The sequence below is a fragment of the Hydra vulgaris genome, chromosome 03, assembly GCF_038396675.1.
Source record: "Hydra vulgaris chromosome 03, alternate assembly HydraT2T_AEP".
Taxonomy (NCBI): Eukaryota; Metazoa; Cnidaria; class Hydrozoa; order Anthoathecata; family Hydridae; genus Hydra; species Hydra vulgaris.
In genome coordinates, this window is record NC_088922.1 from 10,077,501 (window position 1) to 10,092,881 (window position 15,381).

At 28.1% G+C, this 15,381-nt stretch overlaps 1 protein-coding gene across 1 annotated transcript in view; it reads right to left on the minus strand.

The window, feature by feature from the left end:
• LOC100207234 (radial spoke head 1 homolog) overlaps positions 1 to 8,415 on the minus strand; it is a 19,633-nt gene extending 11,218 nt beyond the window's left edge. The window contains exons 1-2 of the mRNA XM_065792297.1: positions 8,253 to 8,415; positions 7,435 to 7,655 (exon numbers count right to left, since the gene is read on the minus strand). Coding sequence (XP_065648369.1) covers positions 7,435 to 7,655; positions 8,253 to 8,410 — 379 coding nt within the window. The 5' untranslated portion in view covers positions 8,411 to 8,415. The remainder of the gene's footprint in view (positions 1 to 7,434; positions 7,656 to 8,252) is intronic.
• Between the last annotated feature and the right edge of the window lie 6,966 nt (positions 8,416 to 15,381).

The window sequence follows — 15,381 nt, forward strand, 5'->3', positions numbered from 1 at the left end:
AAAAGCGAAGTGAAGCCAGGAAAGCCAAAGAGGTAGGGCAAAACGGGGCAACATAGCGAATGGGGCAAAATGGTTTTTCATGTAATAACTCAACAAAAAACCTTAAAAATATTTGAATACGAAACTGTATTTGTATCTTGTATTTTAAAACACCAATTGGTTTTATTAAATATTATTAACGCAACTTTATACGCATAAGTTTACATTTTGCGCCTAAAAAAAATACATTGGTTTCGGTTTCTCATAATGGATGGTGTCCTTCAGGTGTAACTTCTTTTGAAGTAGTTTTTTGCATCGTGTGTTTATTTTGTGTTACTTTAGTTCGAGTTGTTAGAATTTTTTTAAATTTTATAAAATTAGTTTAGCAGAAATTGCATAATAAGTCATCTCGCCCCGTTTCACGTGACCAGATGACAAATTTATGAACTTTTTACTTTAATATTTATTTCAAATTTATATATTTGCAAACTGAAAATTCATGCACGCAGTGAATCATTTTAGTAACATAAACATAGTTAGAAAGCATCAATTCTTCCTGCTGATAGTTTTACAATAACTCAGGGCTTTCAAAACGTTCGCCATGTTGTCCCGCTTTCCCCTTGATATTCTACGTATACTTAACAAATATTAAATTCAGAGGCGCTCGTGGCACCCGTTTTTGGCAACCATTTATATAATTTTTTTTTTTTAGTTTTGTGTTCAAAAATATAAATGTTTGAAGAATAATTTATTTAGAATTAACATTAATAATACTCATTCAAAGTCATATAAATATATAACTTATCAATATAACATTACAAAATTAATGTTTGTAATGTTATAATGTAATTATATGTTATAACTTTTGGTTTTTTTTTAATTATGTTTAAACTGATATTGAAATGTTTCACCAGATGATGACGTCACCGGATGATGACGTCTAAACTGACTGATTAACTACATAAGGCGCGTGAAAATAATTTATTTTTATTATTATAAATAACCGCTAATGAGTAATAAATTATAGCATTATTGAATCAGGGAACTATTGACATGGGTAATTATATATGATATTGTCTAAACATGTGAACTTTTATTTTGCAAAAAATTTCTTCTACATTTTCAGGTTACTCATCACATATCAGACTAGAGTAAGTGTTATCGAAACATTTGGTGTCTGTTGTAAAAGCAAAAAACTAAGTGGAAGAAATAACAGGAATTGATTATGTATACATTTCTATCCCCAGCAGTAAAAGAGAATTAGGTCGAAAAAAACTTTTATAGAGCTATATAAAATTTGCAACTAGAATAAGTGATTCAATTGTAATTCAAAAAATAAAGTAGAAATAGAATCAACAATCATATATTATTGTACCCTATTGAAATAGGGTACAAATAATATATGATTTTTGATTCTTTTTCTTGTTACATGACTAAGTTTTGACATAATAACAATAAACTACTATTGTATTATAAAGATGAACTACAACACAACACTTATTGTTATTGTAGTGGCTCATTACAATACTTTTTTTTTAGATATTGTTATTGTATAATGAAGATGAGTTGAAATATTGTATAATGAAGATGAAATGCATTACAATATTTATTGTTATTGTATTACAGTATTACAAAAATTGTAAGCCACAGGTATTGCTATTGTTTCTAAAAAAGTTAATACAATAACAGTAGTTATTGTTTCTGTTATTGTTTTCATTACAATTACAACAGTCCAAACTCTAGAATGTATGATAAAGTAGTGAGTATTATTGACTGTAAAACATGGTGGATCAAGTGTTTAAGGTGGGGGACTGTTTTGGTTGGAGTGCCACAGCTGACTTTGTAAAAATAGAGTGAGTAACTGCAAAACTAGTTTATTTAGACTCCTTAATAATCATGTTACACCTTTGGAAAGATGGTTAATAGTAAATCATTTATTTTAAAAGAAAATGACTTAAGGCTTAAATCCAAAACATATTTATCGAAAAATTGTATAAGGTATTTGACTGAGTTTGAGAACGATCAAATATTAAACAGAATAATTAAGCCTCCCCAATCACAAAATCTTTCTTCCAACGGGTTTTTAAGGCAGGAATTAAAAGTATTTCAAAAACAAATGCCTAATGATGCCTAAGATGTGGAAAAAACTTATTAGTTAGTGGCATAAAATTGACTTCGACAAACTGGATAAGTCGTTATGTAGAATGCCAAGAATATGTATGGCGGTTATTTTCGCTAAGAGTCATTAAAAGCCAATTAAATTATAAACTAATCTATTGAGAATTAATACTAACTTTTAGACTTTAACTAGACTAAATTAGACTTTATACTAATTTATTTGTACACCTTATAAATAGGAAAATAACAAATAATTCAGGTAGACTTTGTTTTCAGTTTCTCTTCTAATAGTAAGTAAAACTTTGATATTTTATATAGAAAAGTATAACCATTCCAATAACTATGGACAGTAGTGTATATATACATACATAATAAATAATTATTAAGATATATTTCCATTACACAACTAGAAGTTTCATTATATTGTTTGCTCTACCAATTATAAAATACCCTGTATTGAGCCCTCTTACTGGAAATATTATAAATATATATATATATATATATATATATTATATATATATATATATATATATATATATATATATATATATATATATATATATATATATATGAATATATACAAAGCGTGATAACAGTGTAAACTAGATTTCCGAAAGAAGATCACTAAGATCTTTTCATCGGAACCTTAAAAAGATTGGGGCTTACAGTGGCTTGTAAATTTTAACTCCAACAAAACTTAGTTATTTACAATACGATTGACATTCCTATATTAATGTACGGAAACCCTCTAACAGAGTCTTCTTCTTTACGTCTTTTTGAGCTATCGTTTACTAATAACCTTTCATGGAAACCATATTTACAATCAATTGCTAAATTAGCATCCGCAAAGGTTGCTTCTCTTTATCGTGCTCGTCGTTTTCTTACTCTTTATTCCATTCTCTACTCTTAGTCATCCCTGAATGGAATACTGTTGTCATATTTGGGCTGGTCTTCTAACGATGCTCATTCTTTTCCTGACAACGTTCAAAAACGCTTTGTAAACGTAGTTGGACCCGCTCTACCTGCTAAGCTTGAGCCATTCTCCCATTGTCGTAAAGTTACATCTCTTTCTCTTTTCTATAAATACTATCATGGTCGCTGCTCAAGGGAGTTATCATCTCTTGTTCCATCAACTAAAACTTATTCTCGTTTGACTCGTTATTCAACCAAGTCTCATTCGTTTACTGTATCTGCCCCTGCATGTACTAAAAACTTATATTTGTCTAATTATTTTACCCGCGCTTCAACTCTTTGAAACTCTCTCCCATCTTCATGTTTTCCTGACTTATAAAATCAACAACTTTTGAAGTTTTCTGTCAACCGTTTTTTGCTCAAAAACTCTAATCTTATTTTTCCAAATAACTCCCAACTTAATATTAGTTGCTTGCAGCCTTGTTGAGAGTGAATTAGAATTTAAAAAAAAACTTAGAAGTTTTTAGTTATGTGAAGGACAATAGAATTTTTATATTGCCTACTTTACCTTACTGCTCGCACAAGACACAGTCATTAGAAAGACTAGTCTATTTTTCACTTAAAATACTTTTTAACACCGCATACGACAGAGAGATTAGGTTTTGAAATTCCAAGCTGTGTGCGCTTTACGTTTTCTCTGACAATGACACCAAAAAAGTGTGTGCTAATTTCAAGTTAGCGGAATCTGTCTATTTAATCGCGAAACTTTTTTGTATGTTAATTTTATGTCTTCATGAGTGAGAGAACACTTCTAATAATAGCTATGGTACATCTAAACTTTCTACTTTAGTTGCTGACTGTCCAGAAACTACTGCCTTGGCTGCTACTACTATTATTAACAATAATCTTGCTTTCTTCCAAAATATTTCGCTTTATATTTTGCTTTACTATTATTAAATACTCTTGTATTTAATGATAATAAAATTTTATAATTTTACAAAAGTATTTTATAATTTTATAATACGTTTTTACTAACCCCCGTTATCTATTCCATCTAGCTGAAAAAATAAAGTTCCAATTAAAAATAGTTTCTTGAAATACATTTAAAAAAATAAATAAAACATATAATTCTTTCTTATAATACAAAACTCCAATAAAGTCATATAAAACTTTCAGAATGTTATTTAGCGATAAATGAGAAAGCGACAATCATATTTTATAGCGTTTTTAAAGCGAATTTTCGCTTGGCAATTTGTTATTGGATTTAGCTATTTACCTTTTTTAAGAATTAATTTAAAGTGTTTGTATAAATATTTTAACGAAGATAATTATACTTTAAACATTGCAATTTTGTTACAGTATGTCAACTGATATACCCTAAGTAATGTATAACTTTATACTTTCCGAGAAAGAAAATTAGAAATAACGACTTGTCATACAATCTTAAATTTTCTGTAATTATGCCTTACTAAGGATATATCACATATCTTACCCTAAGTTAGAAATTTCTGCCTTTTTTATTTTTGTGTAGAATATATATATATATATATATATATATATATATATATATATATATATATATATATATATATATATATATATATATATATATATGAACTTATCGTCTCAAACGAAGCAGCCCATCCGTGGATAAGCCACTGTAGCAACTATGCTGGTGGTTGTCCAGCCGATTCTTGTATGCATTGACTGCTTCAGCGTTCAGTGTATTGTCAGATAGAGAATTTTAACAGTTTCACGATTCTGTTAGTGAAGAAATTGCTTCACTAACAGAATCCTGCAGTTGCAAACTAATTCTTTGCTAAGTTGTTCTCTACAACCAGCACATGGTTCTCTTGTGATTATTGGTACACGCCATTTTACTTGTCGATTTCTTTTATGATTTTAAATTCTTGAATGAGGTTGCTTCTTTGTCGGCACAGTCAGGTAGTCTTATTGCGTGTCCAATGTTGTGGCTTGTCACTGAACTTTTTCAAGTGTTTTTTGGTCTTTTTGTGTTTATGGTGATCATGTGCATACTGCGTATTCTAAATGTAGTCTGATATATGTTAAATAGAGTTTCTTCCATAGTGTTGACTCTTGCAATATAAAAGTACTTGTTAATAGACCAAGAATTTTATTTGCAGTCGTCGCAGATTACTAGTTTTTCTGGTTTAAGATTCCGAATTATTATGACTCTTAGGTCTATTTCTACCAAAGTTGTTGTTAGATCTCGTTTTGCGCCCAATAGTGGATCCAGCATAGTGTATGTCGCTGATTAGTTTGCTCGTCTAATTTGAACCAATTTTGATTTGCTGATATTTAGTTGCATTTGCCAAGTGTTGCACCAATCAGTTATCTTGTCGAAGTTATTGTGAAGGCTTTTAGAGCTCTTTACCTGGCCGGGTTGGTGCTATTAGTTTGTGTCGCCCAAAACATTTTGCAACAAGAGCTAATGCCGTCTGGAAAGTTGTTTATAAATATAGCAAGTAGAGTTGGTCCTAGCATAGATCCTTGGATAACACCACTTGACACTGGTGCCCATTCTGATGAATGTTACCTAGAACAACTCGCCGTCGTTGATTTGTTAAAAATGAATCCAAGCATGCTTTGCCATACTTGCTCAGTTTTTCAATAAGATTTTCGCGCTAAATTAAATGCACGTGAAAATACGATATCTAGTGGGGTTTGCTTTGCTATGGCCTTAGTGGCTAAATTCATAGTTTCTAGAGGGTTTGTCATACATGATTCGTTCGGAACGAACCATATTATTTCCTACCAAAAAGGTTGTTTTTTGTCAAGTAATTGACAAATTCATTCCTTACTCTTTTTTCCATAACTTTGAATGGGACTAACTCAAGCTAATCGGTCTATAGTTTACTGAATCTGTTGAGCTTCCTTTTTTAAATATCGGTTTTACGTTTGAGTCTAGTTATGCTGTTGGTACTACTTCTAAATGTAATGTTGAATATGATCGATAGTGGCTTAGCAAGTTTGAAGGAGAGTGCTTTTAGCACGAATGGATCAATGTTATCTGCTTTTTGCAACTCGTTTCCATCAATTTGAGTTAGTAAACTTGCTACTTTGTTTAGTGTGATATTTATTTTGTCAATTCTGTTTTTCGTTCTTTGACCAAATGTGTGGCTTTGAACGTCACTTTTTTGAAGTCAGACTCAAATTGATTGTTTAATATTTCCGCCATGTCCTTTTTACTGTTTTTTAGTTCACCGTTGTCTGATTTGAGTATTGAAGTGGATATTTTTTCTTGCTATGTTCATAAGAAACGAGTTTTTTCGGATTTTTATTGAAAACTTCCTAAATTGAACTTGAAGTTTTTTCTTGCTTACTTTGATGCTTTTTTTTCTACGTGCTTTTCGGTATTCTTTTACGAGTTTATTTTTTTTTGCATTTTGAGGCCAAGTTTTGTTTCCACAGAAATGTAGAAATCGTAGAAGTTCAGTAATTTACTGAACTTCTAATATGATCTTTTCATTCATTTGCGTTTGAGCAAAGAAGTTTTTGCAGTCAATTTATTCTTTATTTTATTGACTTTTAATCTCAAATTGAGTGAGTGAGCCTTCTTCGAGCATATCAATGAATTTTACGGCTAGTTACACATACGGTACCATCATCAAAACCATTTCCCGTTTGAAAAAATAAAGTCACCGAGGAGGTGTGTTGAGGTAAAAATTATAGAGTCAACGATTAGCTTAATGTCTTTTCTAATTGTAATATCAATTGGCAGATCATTTGTGTACCTTAAGGCAGACGACGGTCGATATGAACAGCCTATTAGTATGTTTTCGTTGTTTATGTTTATCAAACGCCAAATTTGCTCGCAGTTTGTGTTTACTAGTTCTTTATAATCAACAGAAAGTAGGTCTTTGCTAATATAAATTGCAACTTCTCATTGATAACCTTCTCTATCTTTACGGAACACGTTAGATCTTCTAGAAACGGAGCTGATCGGCTCGTGAACTCACAAAAACTTTCCATTTCTGACTTTTTTTTTTTTTCCGTTTTATTGTTCGACGTGAGTTAGTTTGCGTTTATACCGTTAATTTAGGTGATAGCAAGCAATCTTCTTGACCAAAAATTACGCCTAGCAACAGCTTGTGACAAAAAGTTATTACGAGCTGTTACTAGAGCTCATTTCTGCGCGGGAAAGTCATTGTTAGTGAAAACTTGTATTAAACAGTTGTATATAAGCATTTTATATAGAATGTATAAAACTATTAAATCTTATATGTATTATGTGTTATGTGCATTATTTGTTACGTGTATTATGTATTATGTGTTTTAAATAGAATATATAAAACTATTAGAGCTTATAATAAAAGCTCTAATAGTTTTAAAAATACATATAATACATATTGTGTATTATGTATTTTTTTATTACGTAAATAAAGTTATTGTTATCTTTTTTACCTGTATCATGATATACATATTTTCCATGACCATTACGTTGGTCTCTACTCCATTCGCCCTCATATTTATCTCCATTTACATAGTGGTACGTACCACTACCATTTTTTTGACCATTAAACCACTGTCCTTCATATTTACTTCCATCCGGATTGTTAATTGTTCCACAGCCATGCTTTTTACCGTTTTGATATTCACCGATGTATTGGACTCCAGAAACAAACCTAAAATAAACTAAAATGTGAGGATTGATTAAATTTTTTATTCATCAAAACAAGCAACGCATATTTTAAGCAACATAAAAAATACAGGTTGCGGGTCACAGAAAAGCAACTCAAAAACAAAACACTTTTAAAGAAAGAACACAACAAAGTACTAACAGCATGCTGCTAATATTTATTCATGTACATAATTAACAAATATTAAAAGTGTTAATACAAAACCAAATGTTATATTTGCAAATGTTATTTTTGTAAATATGCGAAATTTACAACACCCAAAAATTACGATCTGCAAAATTTACAATTTTGGAGAAAGTACTTTACGTGGTCATTACTTTCAAACACTTAAAGATTACTAGATGAAATTTAAAACCTGTCAATGAACTAAAATTTAGTTTAAAATAGTAAAAAAAAAAATCACTGCACTCAAATCACACAACAGTAAATTTAACAACATTTTTTTTTTAAAAAAAGAGAGACTTAAATAAACACATGATTAAGTGTTTATTTTTTATGTTAATATTTTTTTAACTACTTTTTTATTTACTTTTTTTTTCATAATTTATGAAGCATCTTATTTTTGTAAGAAAAAAAAATTACTTGTAATTTCCACTGCCATGTCTTTTTCCATGTTCGTACAGACCTTCGTATATATCACCGTTAGTAAAATAACATTTTCCAAACCCATGCCTTTCCCCATCATTGTTTCTAGATCCTTCATATACTTCTAAAACCTCATCTTCTTCTTTATAACTCATTTCTAAAAAAAGTTTAACAACATAGTTTGAAAATTTTTACCGCTTAATATATATATATATATATATATATATATATATATATATATATATATATATATATATATATATAAACAATTTTAAAATGTATTCTACAAAATAGAGCGCTCAATGTTCTTAAAAGAACAGAGCAATTAAAATTTGTATAAAATCACTTAACAAAAATTTTTCTCATTTTACACTGTGTTTCATTAATAAAGACTCATCATTCAATTCTGATGAGACTTTATTGATGAAACACAGTGTAAAATGAGAAATATTTTTGTTAAGTGATATTATACAAATTGTATATATATATATATATATATATATAACAACCGGTAAAAATTTTACTATATAAGGCTATCTTGTATATGATTGTATATGATTAGCATTTTTTCTCTCTTGGAGCTCTCAAATAATACAACTAAACGCAATTTTCATTTTTATCTGAAAAATTCAAATGTTAAATTATTTTAACGCCGTTTGAATAACTTCTGTTTTTTAACTGCAAAAGGTTCAACTTTTTTGTTTTCTAAGTTGTAACCATAATGTTTGCTTAGCGACAACTTTATATTCAACTAAAAAGTTAAATACAAATATTATTTTAGTATTTATAATAGAAGTATTTATGTTTGGGTTGAAGTACGTATGGTCGGGTAGAACTATTTAAAAGACAGAGTTTTCTCATTATGATTGCAACATTTAAGTCATTGCATAGTTCAAAATGTTTTCATATAATGGAAATATTGCTAATGTTAACATGCTGCTTCAAAACATGCTTTAAATACAGTTCTATTTACAAATTTTTAGCCCTAAAAACTATATAACTTATTTCCGCCTTTACTTTGACGACAATTAGCAATGATGGCTTGTAAGAGATTTTATCAATGGATTAGTATATACGTAAAACTCTTTTATGATTTAATTTATCTCTATTTTACCCTGATTTTTTTTTTGTTGAATTAGCCTAGAAATAATTGTAATTTTCGTATTTATAAAATATACAAATGGCCGCAAAAAAAAGACGAAATTGTCTCATGGCCAAGCTCCTCATAACCCGTAAATAATATATATTTACAAGTCAATAAATATCATAAATAACGTCATCAAATATAAACAAATTGGAAAAATAAAGATAATAAACACTAAAATTGATTTTCATTAATAAATGAACACAGAGGGAAATAGTAAACAAAAAAATTTAAAATTATATAGCAATTATATTTCAAAAATTCAAAATTATTTAGCAATTATATAAAATAATTGAAAACTGTTAATATAATTAACAGTTTTCAATTATTACATCGTAATAATTGAAAACTGTTAATTATATTAACAGTTCTCAATTATTGCGATGAAGAAAATAGTATTAAGAAATATAATATAAACAGTTTAAAAATTTTAAGAAAAATTTATATTAGTATTTATTAAAAAAGTATAAAAAATAAAAACTTAGAATTTTTTAAAGAACTTTTTCTTTGCATATAAAAAGAAAATATATCAAATACCAATAAAACATTGATTGGTTATACCAATATACCAATATACCATATACCAATATGTATTGGTTGCTTATACCAATATCCCAATAAACCATTGATTGATTTTACTAATATACCAATAAACCACTGATTGATTATAACGATATACCAATATTCCATATACTAATATACTATTGATTAATTATACCAATATACCAATATACCATTAAATGATTGATACATACATATCATATACCATTGATTTTGATGCATTCACAAATTAATTAGAGGTGATACTTGTAGAAACAACAAACGAAGTCAATTAACTACTATTCATTTTTGATTAATTTCATGCAAAAGTTGTTTAGTTCTTCCAAATACTAAGTTCTAATAATAGTAAATGCGTTTTTATAGAAAAGGAAAAGTGTTAATAAATTAGAAAACTGTAGCTCAACTTTTGAAAGTTGGGAAATTTTTAAAAGCGCTTTGACAAAATTGTTGACAAAATGACAAAAATAAAGTAAACACTAATAGATATGATAAACTTCTTGGATAGATAAATTTAAAATATGTTTACTTAATCTTGTTTTTTCCATGACGAATTTTTTCAGTGTTTCATTGAAATTGTTTTTGCTTCTTAATTTAAATGAGCATAAACACAAAAGCAAAAATGTGGAAAACTGATTTTTTTTTATTTATTTATAAAAGAATGGTCACACACGAGCAGTGAACGCCTGAGGGAAGAAATGTCTGCAGTAAAAACTGATTTTTTTCTTCTTTGATTTAAAGATTTGATTCATCTTGATCAAAGATTAGATCCTTGATTAAAGATTAGATCAATCATTATCAAAGATTAGATTCATCTTGACAATATAATCATTTTATGTACTATTATATCAGCAATCTTTATTTATAGTTGTTACCACTTAACTTTTGAGTATGGGTTTTTTGGTAGATAATTTTTGTTTTAAGCTAACTAAAGTAAATTTTCTTACCTTCCTTATATTTTTTAAGGAGATCATGGTTGAAATAATTTTAAAAGTTGAAAATTTTTCATTTCATTATAAATATTGATATTTATACTTCCTTTTAGTAGTTGAGCTTTTCCTTTAACAACACTCATGTCCGTAGAAATTAGACAAACTAAATTTGTTATAGTGGGGCAGAGTGAATCGGGGTACAGTGAATTGGTTGATTCACTATGCCCCATTAATGATCTTGAAGATTAAGCTCATGCATTTGTAACAAACAAATTACATGAAAATGAATTTATTTGTTTTAAGTTATGAATAACAATATTTGAATAAGTTTTTAATATTTTTATATTTTTATATAAAATTTTAATATTTTATATTTTATATAAAATTTTAATATTTTATATTTTATATAAAGTTTTAATATATTTATATTTTATATAAAGTTTTAAAATTTTATATTTTATATAAAATTTTAATATTTTATAATTTATATAAGATTTTAATACTTTATATTTTATATAAAATTTTAATATTTTAAAATTTTAACATTTTTGTATATTTAAAATTTTTAAATATTTTTATAAGTTTTGTTATCAATAAAATTCTTTTTTTTTTCCTCTCTATTTTCAAAAAGTCTTTTTTTTCGATTTTATACTAATCTAATTAATAAACGTATGCCAAAAGTATAGTGTACAGTGTCTTTACTCCCTCAGCGTCAAAGTTATTTGGTTATGTCCCTATTCACTATCATTAGTTCACAGCTGTGTTCATTGATTCACAGTAAATCGCGTAAAAAAACTCGCTTTAAACCTTTCTGTGAGCCGTTAGATAATAAATATTTTGGTTTTAGTGATTTCTTATCATAAAGGACATATATCTCAATCCTTTCGTCTTGAAAAAAATTAAATATACATTTTAACTTTTGCTCGATTTAAAAAATAAAGAAATCCGATCAACTATGCCCCAACTTCCCCTAGGCTATAAGTAAGTATATAAGTAAATGAAGTCATCAAATTGGATACTTTTAATTATAATAGTTTTATAGAACATGCAACTTAAGTTACAGTTTACTAACTATATCGATATATGCCAGAATCTTTTGAATCATCTTTTAACTGTTGTACGAGTACGTGAAAAAGTTACATGAAAGTCTCCATTTATTTTTTTCAGGGAGGTATTTTCTGAATGATTTTATACTTTCCAGATGCTTCGATATATTTTATATTCTCAATCAAGAAATGATTTTTCTTTCTTTTTTTTTTTTCTGAACTAATATTTAAAATTCTTATTTCGAACTAATAAAATTAAATCATAAATAATAAATCATAAATCATTTTGAAATTGTAAAGCAGCGAGAGTTTCTAGTAGTTTGGGAAAACTCTACAATTCTTAGAAAATATTGGACGAAACTTGTTGTCTACAACACTTTATGATAAATATATAAATTGCAAATATGCTTCAGTAAAGTTTTTCAGTGCTGTACGTAAATATTCTCTTTATTAAAAGATAAAAGGAAGGTTTTTATTTTCATTAATACCAAGTTTTTTATAACATAAGTTGTTTTGTAAGACTTCAATGCATTTTTAAGAAAAATCTGTTCAACAAGACATTCAGAAACCCTAAACAATGTGTGATGTATGCACATTTACTGTAAGAAGCTGTAACGGTTAGGCAATGCATTTTTACTTTGCAATACGTGGTACTAACGGTAAGTTGATGTATATACATTTTGCTGCATGCAACTATAACAATCAAATTGATGAAATTCTATAAGTTATCAATCGTAATCGACTTTAAAATGCATTTGATAAATTTAAATTTAAATAGGAATAAGAATTTAAACTTACTGTTTAGTTTATTTCAAACTACCCTGATGCTAAAATCATAGGTTCTTAAGACATAAGCATTTTAATTTTCAAAATAAATTTGTAAGAGGTAAATTTAGAGCAAGGTTTTTAAGTTGACAAAATTCTTGTTAAATTAACACTAAAAAGATGCACTTTTTATAAAAATATTTTGAAAACAATTAATATTTTCTTAAAAGTGTTTTACTTATTTATATAAATATATATATACATATATATATATATATATATATATATATATATATATATATATATATATATATATATATATATATATATATATATATATATATATATATATATATATATAAGTTTAAATAGTCAAATAAATTCTAACTTATTTTTGTCTTTTGAAAAACGAAAAAACGACACATATTTATCAACATTCTTTCCTCGTTTATGCTGATAATTAGGAGCTGCGCAAAATCCAGCAGATATTATTTATCAGACATTGTTCATCAGACATTATTCATCAGACATTGTTTATCAAACATTGTTCATTAGACATTGTTCAGCAGAGATTGTTCATCAGACATTGTTCAGCAGACATTGTTCATCAGAGATTGTTCATCAGACATTGTTCATCAGACATTATTCATCAGACATTGTTCATCAGACATTATTCATCAGACATTGTACATCAGACATTGTACATCAGACATTGTACATCAGACATTGTTCATCAGACATTGTTCATCAGACATTGCTTATCAGACATTGTTCAGTATTGGTCTTTAATTCAATTTGGCTTTGAACCAAATTGTTCAAAATTAGTCACAATATGTCAACAGCCTTCTTCTTTTCAAGATTTTCTACCTTCAAAGACCATTCCTTAATTATTAATTATTATTATTCAGTGATCAAATACAAATACAATAATCTATTTATAATTTGATGAAGAGCTGCTACACCAGGCCCCTCTATGCTGACGAACATGAAGATACAGACGCTACATACAAAGCAGCAATTGTATCTATAAAGTTACTTTCTTATGTTGTTTTTGAAAGCGTTGATGGATTGAGAGTTTACTACTTCTTGCGAAAGCGCATTCCATGGGGCAACAACTCGATTTGAAAAAAAGTTATATCGCTCCTCGCAGTTTTTTACCATCTGACGTTCTAGTTTATGGTTATAGCCTCTTAGAATATTCTTATCTTTACTTTTTGAAATTTTTTGCGGGACGACAAAACTAACAAGCTCGAGTTTACGAGTGATTTTGAATTGCTCGATAAGATCTGCTCTTTTGCGGCGTTCTTCAAGAGTTGTTAAACCGAGCCGTTGGAGTCAATCTTCATAGGTCATGTGTTTAATAGTCGATATTGTTTTTGTTGCTCGATGTTGGACTTGCTCGAGAATGGCAATGATTTTAAATGCGGTGACCAGGCTTGTACAGCAAACTCAAGATGGGGGCGAATGTAAGTGAGATACAGAGTGCGCCATAAATAAAAACTGCGACTGCGAAATGTTTTTTTGAGTCGCCCTAGAATTCTATTTGCTACTGATGCGGCTGACTCTATTTGCGGTCTAACGTTAAGATCATTCAAGACCATTACACCAAGGTCTCTTTCGACTGCGGTTTCTTCAAGAGGACGACGGGTGCCGTCGACGTTAGACATTGAGTATTTGTACGTTGACTTGTTACATCCGCGCCCAACATGCATTACTTTGCATTTCTCAACGTTGAAATCCAAGAGCCAAATATGTGACCATTCCACTGCTCTGTCAACGTCATCTTAGAGAGTGATGTTGTCCGACTCCTTTTTAATTATTCCTTCACTATCCATTGTCCATTACATTATATTAAAATGTTGAGTTTTTTTTATTCTTTATATAATGTTTTATTCTTTATATAATGTTGAGTGGTTAAGAGGTTCTATTAAATTGTCAACCGCGCGGTATCTTTAAGTGCAATAATACTGAGGCCTTTTAATTTTGATTTTTAATCAAATAAAGTTTCTGATGAACTTAAATTACCACAATAGAAGCCTATATCGACAACTTTTTATTATTTGGTTGTTTTTTAGTTGTTATTATTGTTTGCTTTTTTGAATTAAATGTTCTTTTGGTTACCCATCGACATGCTTATTTCATTCTACCCAAACCTAAGAGTAAAATGTAAAGTTTTTTTTCAGTTAAATAAACTTCTTGATGTATTTAAAAAAGCAAAATATAAGACTGTATCAATTTTTATTAATTGGTAGTTTTTTTTAGCTATTAATTCATTACTTGGTAGTTTTTTTAGTTGTTATTATTGGTTGTTTTTTAATTGTTACTTTTGTTTGTCTTTTTTTGATTAAGTGTACTATTAATTACCCAGCAACTTGCTTATTTCATTTTTTCTAAATGTAAAATTAGGTTGAAATAGTTTGTTTTTTTTTTAAATTAATTTTTGATGTACTTAAATTAGCAAAACTAATTCCTATATACAAATGCTGTCCTATATAAAAATCATTTGGTCATTATATAAGTATAAACCAATGTCATAACAAACCCATATCAAATCTAAACTTTCTGCATTTTTAAAGCTCTTTCGAACGTGTAATATATAACTGTGTAATTATAGAATCGTTGGTCACAACACTAAAACAATTAATTTTACCTTAATCAGTTTGGGTTTCAAAAAAAATTTT